Below are 10436 nucleotides of genomic sequence, written 5' to 3'. Positions count from 1 at the left end.
TCCCCCTCCCCATGTGTCCCCAGCACTACCTTAATTAGGCCCCTATATTTTCTTTTATTTATTTTTTGTTTCTTTTTATGATTACTACTCGATCTTCTCAGTTTGTAAAGCGTATTTGAGTGTCTAGAAAAGGACTATATAAGTCTAATGTATTATTGTATTGTTTCTGGTCAGATTCAGATTTTTACATTGACGCGTGTTCCGTCGATGCGGGTAGCAAAGTTTTTGATTGATGGAAGGCAGCTTGAGTTAAATCAACCTACATCACAACAGTGTAGCCCCCTCTAGTTGTTGCCGCAAGCAACCGCATAGACTGCCTTGCCTTCTGTAAAGCAGCATAGAACTGTATTACAAGTTAATTACATTCTTTGCAAGCTCTCGCAGTCCACCTAAAATGAGCCTTAGAGTGTCCGCCTGAACTAACGCTATGGTCAATTCACAGAGACACAGACAGAGACACAGACAAAGACAGAAACACACACTTCACTTCATTCTGATGTCTCACTTTCTCTCTCCTGTTAAAGTAGGTGACCATATAGAGCGGTGATAGTTATCGTACAAGACACAATTGACTACAAATAAACTGATGAATCTGACACTGTCTACTTTCTTACACAGGGGCAATGGAAATGTGGTTCAGAACCACCACCACCAGCTTGTGGGGTATGGAGCCATAGGCTTTTGTGAGGTCCAACCCTTGTCAGGCAATAATAACACATCTACAAACAATAAAAATGTCAGATATTTCTGACAATTGGGTTTAGATGGAATCATGCTAGTCCGAAACTCATTGCCCACATTCACAAAAGATTTAAAGGCATATGATTGGTGTAGGAACCCACGCATACACCATTCCTATGCTATTAAATCCATGTAGGGGAGTGAGGGGTTTAGCAAGTGGTAAGTGGTAGAAAAAAATAGAGAATTGGTATGCAGAAATGGTCTCATTTTCACCATCATCTATATGTAGAAGTCTGTTGGTGTCGGGCCTTCATTAGACCTTATATATGGCTATACTGCCATTTAGTGGTTGAAAAAAAGCACTAGGTCAGCCTATGGCACATCCATCCTACATCCTCACTATCCTCAATGGCAAACAGTCAATCTCAATGTCATTGTGTGTGACAGTGTATATAGTTGGTAGTACTCACCTCTCATCATCGTCGTCGTCGTCGTCTTGACTCCTGACCCCTCTCTCCCCAGGAAGCCAAACAGAAGACCCTCCCCTCTACCTCATACCAGGTGAGTCCCTATCTGTCTTTATCTATAGCCTGGGGAGGCTGACGGAGGTAGAAATGGGAGGACGGGCGCATTGTAATGGGATGAGGAATGGTATCAAACACACAATGAGATCGTCCTTTGATACCTTCTACTTCCACCAGCTTCCCATCATACCTGTACCATAGATAGTTACCATAAATGTGTCTGTCTACTCTTTACTGCTTTTACTGGCCCTAAACAGCCACATTTAGTGTTTAGTATCTGAGTGTAGTGAACCCATCTACTACCATTGCTCTTTCCCTTTCTCTCATTCTCTCCTGTCTCCTCTCTTTCTCCCCATCTCCCTCTTTCTCCAGTGGAGGGGACAGGTGCGGATGTTAATGTATACATGAATGTGCACCCGCCCTCCAGCCCTTCCTCCACCACCATCGAGGATGTGCCTGTCTCTCAGGACCAGGTAAACATAGGTAAGCACTACACCTGTTCCTAGGACCACACCAACAGGGGCAACGCTTAGTTGGATGGTTGGGATGTCCCGACTTTGACTTCATTGAAGTTGAGATTTAAAATGGTTGAGGTAAGAGTTACAGTTAGGTTATGATTAGTGTTATGTTAGGGTTATATAGTTATAGGCCCAATCCCATTCACACTTTGGCCCTCCATTTTAGCCATACCCCTTTTGCTCGTTCACGTGTAGGGTAGGGGTGTCCGTGTCCCAATTCTTCTTTAAAAGAAAGCTTAACACACCTTTTTAGCCTATTTCTTGTTTTATTGTGTTGTATTTTATATGTATTCATTCTCATGTTATTTTAGTTTGAACTCCTTTTAACACCCTTTTTAACTTAGGTCATGTTCTCACATGAAAGTCTGAATCATGACCAGGAGCAAGTGGATGAGATTGCAACATTGTTGCATAACTTATTTCTCTGATTTGCGTTCTCACAGCCCTTTTCCAAGAAGTAACATACGCAATCGAAGCAACAGACGTGGTAGTTGATTGGTCAGAAATGTTTTAAATTGCCAGATCAACACGCATGCGCTGTTGTTGTTTTCCTATGGACGGCCTCGATGCGTCGTTTCTAATCGGAGCGAAACCACCCTTTTCAAGCGGAGCATCCGTCGGCTGTTTGCTCCGGGAGTGCCTTCGAATGAGAGTTCTCACAGCTCCAAACGACGCAGAGCAAAGCGAATTTTATCCTGAACTCCGATTCCAAGTGAAGCAAATGTTCTAGTGAGAACACACCCTTACTAGTTGCATTCGGTGTATGTGCTAGTTTGATTGATTGGTTTTCAGTAGGTCCTGTCACCGACAGAAAGCAGCTGAGAATCCTTCGGCTATAATATTACTATACTAACTGGACTACTGATTGGGTGAGACACACGGGATCAGACTACACAAATTCATCCAGATTTTGACACGATTTTGTCGTCGCTGACACATTTCCAGCGTTGTGTGAGAATATGAACGTCGGGCACGACGAACGGGCGTCTTTACCCGTTGTAGTGTGACAATCAATATCCGCGACCTTACGGACTGGGACTTCCCACAACACGCAGATGAAAAGTCTAGCATGTGAGAATTGTTTGTATTTTCTCGCCTAGTTTGACAACTTCTGTGTTCCTTGAAGGTGACTAATAATAGGATGCCGAGTGCTCTCTGGTGCACACTGGACATGGCGAAGAGAAAAAGGGATGCTGCTGTCAGGTGCAACAGCGTCACCTCAAGTTCTCTTTGAAAGAGAGACAACCCGTAGGCTACTGTCTTCTTCGTGACACCCAGGAATGAGTCCACATTTGGAGGGGTTTCGGAACACAAGACCACCAGAATGACACAGCGTTTCCTTAGCCATGATTAAGAATGTACTAAATGTTCCCCTCCCCGACAACCTATGAGGTCGAGCAAGGTCGTGAAAGACAGCATAAGATGATTGGTCAGGCCATACTTGCCACACTCCCGGCCAAGACACGGCAAGAATTTATGGCACTATGATTGCCTAATCTGAGTTGATGACAATCGTGAAAGACAAAAAATATTGTGTCGTCTGACCCCGGTTTAAAAGGACCTTTCTGACCCGAACACCATTGACAACACGACTGGGTCAAAACCGAAAACTAACCTTAACTTGCTGAGAATGCTACAGCTAGTTATAGCTATATGTACACACTATATACATATCAAAAGGAAACGAAATATACACACTGTGATATACAGTTCCGTCCTCCCCCTCTAGAAGTCTACCATAGAGATGATAATTATTTTAGGGGAGGGCGCCCTCTAGTGTTGCTATGAGGCTACTCAGATGGATTAGCTGCGAAGGTGTTTTTATAGAAAATTTTATTCAACATACATTTTCCAGCAAAAAGGCAATATACAGGAATAGTTGTCGTACACTGCTGCTACACGGAGGAATTTTTTAGACTGGAAAAGATCAAATTAAGGTGTGATTTCTGCAGATCATCTTCGCTGCACTTAACAAGACAAAAACCGATGCAATTAGTTAAAAGGAAAAACAAGAGAAAAACAAATAATAAACAGAACAATCTAGATGGAAAGTCAGGAAACCCCCAAAAATAAAAACTACACACAAGGAATATGAACACCAGTATCCTTCTGAACCCAACAACATGTGTGTTTTTAATTTCATAAGTTCAATTTCATAAGTTCATATTTTTAAATATACAATTTCAAATGTTGTCTTTACAAAGCCAACTATGAGCTATATGGGGAGCATTCCTTTTGTGCTTGAAAAAAAAAAAAACATAATAAAAGGGCTGAAAGTGTTTTTTCATAATGCTGGTTTTATCTATACATCCTCAAACCAGTGTGGGCTGCGGCTTACTACCAAGCACAGCACAGTAAATTTAACCCAAGCCACTGGAGGGCGATAGTCACCATCACTAACCCTCAGGGAGAGAGAGGGAGGGGAGGAAGAGAGGGGACTAAACAGGGAGAAAAAAGAGGAGAGGGGTGGTGGGGAGAGTAACCAAAAAAAAAACGAGTCTGGAGTGAAGGGGAGGTGGATTAGGTATGCAAATCAAAACTACAACCAAAGTTTACATTTACCAGTCCTGAGAAATGTAAAACCTCTGATATTAAGTGCCAACGTGCAGATGAAGTACAGACGATTTCTTTCTTTTTTTGTATTTATTTTAAACAGATGCTGTGGATTTTTATTTTATTATACAAGATTTGCAGAAAAAGACAAAAACTGAATTTTCCTCCAACCAAACTAAGTGAGAAAGAATTGTGTAAACATGGAAATTGTTTTTGACTAGTTGCACTAAAGGGGGGACCAGGATATATGACAACCACATCAGGGCAACTAGCAAGCCTCAGCCACTTGCAACTGGGTTTCTCTTTTAAAAAGGACCAAGCTCCTTTTTTTTCTGCAAAATGGCGACTTCTCTCTCCATCGCATCATCATCCCACTCACTACGCAGCAGCCGAAACAACTGTTATTAAAAACAAACCCGCCAAAAAAGTGAAGTCTAGAAGTTCATACTCGTTCGTCCTCGCATTTTGTTAAAATCTTCCAGACGAAAAAAACAAAAACAATAGGCAGTCAACAGTTAGAGAAGCCAAAAAACCGAACAGCCTCAAATAGTAGGGGGTGGGGAGTGGGGGTTGGGGGGGGAGTGGGAGGAGGGGGGACTAGCGTCTCCATCATCAGCAGATCCGGGGTGCTGACGATACATGGTGCCTGTGTAGCCAGACTAGCCGGGGTGTTTAAAGGTGGTGCACACACACACGCACACTCACACTCACGCACACTCACACTCACGCACACACGCTCACGCTCACGCACACTCACACTCACGCTCACGCTCACGCACACAGGGTTGGTTACAGTCCGTGGTTATGGTCGGTTAGAGAAGGAGGAGAAAGAGGAGGAGGAGGAAGGGTGGTTGGGTGTGAGTGAGGGGGCTGCTCAGTTGTGGATCTTGATAGCCTTCTCCAGGTACGTGTAGCGGCCTCTCTTTGGAGCTTTGTTGAAGTGGTCCAGCCCTAACCAGGGCCTCGGGTGGGACATGTTACCTGGAGGCAAGGCAAGTTTATTTGTATAGCACATTTCATACAACACAATTCAACAACAATTCAAAGTGCTTTACATACAGCATAAAAAAAATACATCAAGAGGAGAATAGTACACAGATTAAAACATTTAAATTATTAGAAAAAGATTAGAATATATATATTATATATTACAAAATAATAAGTGTTTGGGCCTGTTTGATTTGGAGAGAGGGAGAACCGAGTTGCCAAATGTGCAAAGGTAGCCATGGTACCATCTTAAAGCCATCTAAAGTGCTTTAAGGGGAGCCCTGGTTTGGTAAGGGAGTGTGTAAAAGGGTGTTTTTGGACATATCGTCACTCAACAAAAAGAAGGATCGCACATCTTCCGATCAGGAGGCACGCGACACAAAGGCTGACAAGACGTCATTTCTGTCAGTTGTCAGATGAGGGCAGTGTCGATCGACAAAGCATAAATTAACTTTAACCCTGTATTTTAGTAGTTTTTTTACCAACGACCATCGAACATTCCGAGCACGAGAAAGAGAGGGAACAGGAGGAAAGACTAATGGGAAAGGGAAGGATGGAAAGAGAGAGAGACGTACCTGGCTGTGGCTCGAAGTCTTTCAGGTTGACCTCATACTCGTCCTCAGTGATGTACTGATGCCGGCCCATCATCACGATCGCAAACTTGAACTGGAGGAGAACCAACACACACCAACAGCCATCAGCGACACACACCAACAGCCATCAGCAACACCCACCAGCAATACACACCAACACCCACCACCAACACCCAACCACCAACACCAACACCCACCAACACACACCACCAACACCCATGAGCAACACACAGCAACACCCACCACCATCCATCACCAACACACAGCAACATCCATCACCAACACACAGCAACACACACCACCAACACCACCATCCATCACCAACACACATCAACATCCATCACCAACACACATCAACATCCATCACCAACACACATCAACATCCATCACCAAGACACACCACCATCCATCACCAACACACCCACCACCATCCATCACCAACACACAGCAACACACACCACCAACACCCACCACCACCACCACCATCCATCACCAACACACATCAACATCCATCACCAACACCCACCACCATCCATCACCAACACACCCACCACCATCCATCACCAACACACCCACCACCATCCATCACCAACACACCCACCACCATCCATCACCAACACACCCACCACCATCCATCACCAACACACCCACCACCATCCATCACCAACACCCACAACCATCCATCACCAACACACCCACCACCATCAGCAACTCACAGCAACACCAAAACCCACCAGCAACAAACACCAACACCCATCACCAATAGACAAAATAGCGATACAGTGATTATCGTATCGTGGACTCTTGCGATACGATTATCGTTTCACATGGCAAAATATATTTTTTGGGCCGGCAGCTTAACCAATGGCACGCGAGCAATAAGTGTGCAAGGTTTTTTTCTTCTCATCTCATCTCAACTCATCTCAACTCTCATCCACACGTGTCGTATTCCCATGCAGTCATCTGGAACGATTATATTTCAAAACAAGGCCTCCCTTTAACTCCCGAGGGCTACGACTATTACCAATTCTATCGCTGGGTTTATTTGCAAGGACCTTCGCCTGTACAGTGTTGTGGAAAACAAAGGTTTCTGTCGAATGCTTCTAACACTTGAACCACGTTATGAAATACCAGTTAACACAGATATCATCATGTCCTTGAGGAATTGTCTAACAATGTATCAATTATCACAGAATTAATGTACTATCGGTATGGAGGGCAAAATATGGTACGGTTATCGATACGTGAGTTACCTTGCGATTCCCACCCCTAATCACCAACACACACCAAAACTCATCACCAACAAACACCAATAGCACACGCACACACACACACACACACACACACACACACACACATCAGCAACACACACCTAGAACAATCACAGACCCACAACAATCACCAACACACAACAACAACAACCGCATACTTCAACCACCATCAACAGCACACACGTACACACCATCAACAGCACACACCAACTCCCATTAGGACAGCGCCACAGCAATATAGAGACTCGCATACAAGGAGGAGGAGGTCAAATAATAAAAAATAAAAAATAACATCACATATTCACAAATATCTAATACGTGCACCAATAAAAGCGAGAGTCTGTACGGGTGTTTTTATGAGGTGTGAGAGACATTTTCATTTTAGGCATTTAGCAGACGCCTTATTCCAAAGCGGCTTACAATCAATACATTTGACTAAGCAAGTGAATCATCAATCCACCAGTCGTTACAGGAAGAGTCATCTAGCTCAGGCCTGGGGCCATTGGCAGTCTCTGTGATAGAAGGAAAAACTTTTTAAAATAGATTATTATGAGACGCTGACCTTCTCAAACTCCTTCTCCAGGATGTCTAACATGCTCTGGATCCTCCTCATCACGTCTCGGAACGGCTCGCCCTGAGACACAGACGAGAAACGAACGAGAAATGAGTGATGCAGACATCGAACACTGTCATTTAAAGAACATGCGTCAAACACATTCTCCCTTCTCTCACACACACACACACACACACACACACACACACACAGACAGACACAGAGACACACACACACACCTGTCTGATCTTCAGCAGGAAGGGGATTCCGAAGGTCCCGAAGACCTCCTTGTGGAAATGTGCGACAGGAATCAGCATCTCGTTGTCTTTGTCCAGATCCACCTGGTCCAGGGGCACCTCCTACAGGGAGGGAGAGGGAGGGTTAGTCTATACTGGTCCAGGGGCACCTCCTACAGGGAGGGAGAGGGAGGGTTAGTCTATACTTAGAGACAGATAGTAGCGCTGGCTTTTAGACATGGATAGAAAAGCGGGGGGGGGGAGGAGGAAAGAGGAAGGGAAAGTGAAAGGAGGGGAAGAGGAAGGGTGAGACAAGAGTATGAGGTGTGTGTGTGTGTGTGGTGTGAGAGAGGTGTGTGTGGTGTGAAAGGTGTGTGGTGTGAGAGGTGTGTGTGGTGTGAGAGGTGTGTGTGTGTGGTGTGAGAGGTGTGTGTGTGTGGTGTGAGAGGTGTGTGTGTGTGGTGTGAGAGGTGTGTGTGTGTGGTGTGAGAGGTGTGTGTGTGTGGTGTGAGAGGTGTGTGTGTGTGTGGTGTGAGAGGTGTGTGTGTGTGTGGTGTGAGAGGTGTGTGTGTGTGGTGTGAGAGGTGTGTGTGTGTGGTGTGAGAGGTGTGTGTGTGTGGTGTGAGAGGTGTGTGTGTGTGGTGTGAGAGGTGTGTGTGTGTGTGGTGTGAGAGGTGTGTGTGTGGTGTGAGAGGTGTGTGTGTGTGTGGTGTGAGAGGTGTGTGTGTGGTGTGAGAGGTGTGTGTGTGTGGTGTGAGAGGTGTGTGTGTGTGGTGTGAGAGGTGTGTGTGTGTGGTGTGAGAGGTGTGTGTGTGTGGTGTGAGAGGTGTGTGTGTGTGGTGTGAGAGGTGTGTGTGTGTGGTGTGAGAGGTGTGTGTGTGTGGTGTGAGAGGTGTGTGTGTGTGGTGTGAGAGGTGTGTGTGTGGTGTGAGAGGTGTGTGTGTGTGGTGTGAGAGGTGTGTGTGTGTGTGGTGTGAGAGGTGTGTGTGTGTGGTGTGAGAGGTGTGTGTGTGGTGTGAGAGGTGTGTGTGTGTGGTGTGAGAGGTGTGTGTGTGTGTGGTGTGAGAGGTGTGTGTGTGTGGTGTGAGAGGTGTGTGTGTGTGTGGTGTGAGAGGTGTGTGTGTGTGGTGTGAGAGGTGTGAGAGGTGTGTGTGTGTGTGGTGTGAGAGGTGTGTGTGTGTGGTGTGAGAGGTGTGAGAGGTGTGTGTGTGTGTGGTGTGAGAGGTGTGTGTGTGTGGTGTGAGAGGTGTGTGTGTGTGGTGTGAGAGGTGTGTGTGTGTGGTGTGAGAGGTGTGTGTGTGTGGTGTGAGAGGTGTGTGTGTGTGTGGTGTGAGAGGTGTGTGTGTGTGGTGTGAGAGGTGTGTGTGTGTGGTGTGAGAGGTGTGTGTGTGTGGTGTGAGAGGTGTGTGTGTGTGGTGTGAGAGGTGTGTGTGTGTGGTGTGAGAGGTGTGTGTGTGTGGTGTGAGAGGTGTGTGTGTGTGGTGTGAGAGGTGTGTGTGTGTGGTGTGAGAGGTGTGTGTGTGTGGTGTGAGAGGTGTGTGTGTGTGGTGTGAGAGGTGTGTGTGTGTGGTGTGAGAGGTGTGTGTGTGTGGTGTGAGAGGTGTGTGTGTGTGGTGTGAGAGGTGTGTGTGTGTGGTGTGAGAGGTGTGTGTGTGTGGTGTGAGAGGTGTGTGTGTGTGGTGTGAGAGGTGTGTGTATGTGGTGTGAGAGGTGTGTGTGTGTGGTGTGAGAGGTGTGTGTGTGGTGTGAGAGGTGTGTGTGTGGTGTGAGAGGTGTGTGTGTGGTGTGAGAGGTGTGTGTGTGTGGTGTGAGAGGTGTGTGTGTGTGTGGTGTGAGAGGTGTGTGTGTGTGTGGTGTGAGAGGTGTGTGTGTGTGGTGTGAGAGGTGTGTGCGTGTGGTGTGAGAGGTGTGTGTGTGTGGTGTGAGAGGTGTGTGTGTGGTGTGAGAGGTGTGTGTGTGTGGTGTGAGAGGTGTGTGTGTGTGGTGTGAGAGGTGTGTGTGTGTGGTGTGAGAGGTGTGTGTGTGGTGTGAGAGGTGTGTGTGTGTGTGGTGTGAGAGGTGTGTGTGTGTGTGGTGTGAGAGGTGTGTGTGTGTGGTGTGAGAGGTGTGTGTGTGTGGTGTGAGAGGTGTGTGTGTGGTGTGAGAGGTGTGTGTGTGTGTGGTGTGAGAGGTGTGTGTGTGTGGTGTGAGAGGTGTGTGTGTGGTGTGAGAGGTGTGTGTGTGTGGTGTGAGAGGTGTGTGTGTGTGGTGTGAGAGGTGTGTGTGTGTGGTGTGAGAGGTGTGTGTGTGTGGTGTGAGAGGTGTGTGTGTGTTACCTCTATTCTGAACGTCCGGCTGGCGGCAGGAGATAAACATTCTAGCAGCTCATCTTCCTGGTGCACTCCGATGATTTTATAGCTTACTATTTCTAACAGCCTGAGAGAGAGAGGGGGATGGAGAGAGAGGGAAGAGAGAGGAGAGAGAAAGAGAGGGGGGGAGAGAGGAGAGAGAAAGAGAGGGGGGGGAGAGAGGGGGGGAGAG

At 46.4% G+C, this 10436-nt stretch overlaps 1 protein-coding gene across 2 annotated transcripts in view; it reads right to left on the bottom strand.

Annotated features, from left to right (window-relative positions):
- Positions 1 to 3580: 3580 nt before the first annotated feature.
- The window catches only part of usp7 (ubiquitin specific peptidase 7 (herpes virus-associated)), a 28045-nt gene continuing 21189 nt past the window's right edge, over positions 3581 to 10436 (bottom strand). For both annotated transcript variants that reach the window (XM_080524848.1, XM_080524847.1), the window contains exons 27-31: positions 10232 to 10331; positions 7920 to 8039; positions 7690 to 7761; positions 5839 to 5929; positions 3581 to 5257 (exon numbers count right to left, since the gene is read on the bottom strand). In XM_080524848.1, the coding sequence (XP_080380974.1) occupies positions 5151 to 5257; positions 5839 to 5929; positions 7690 to 7761; positions 7920 to 8039; positions 10232 to 10331 (490 nt within the window). In that variant the 3' untranslated portion in view covers positions 3581 to 5150. The remainder of the gene's footprint in view (positions 5258 to 5838; positions 5930 to 7689; positions 7762 to 7919; positions 8040 to 10231; positions 10332 to 10436) is intronic.

This window comes from Nansenia antarctica, assembly GCF_963989245.1.
Source record: "Nansenia antarctica genome assembly, chromosome: 2".
NCBI lineage: Eukaryota > Metazoa > Chordata > Actinopteri > Argentiniformes > Microstomatidae > Nansenia > Nansenia antarctica.
Note: the sequence above shows the minus strand (reverse complement) of the source record. Positions and strands in the feature narration are given on the sequence as shown.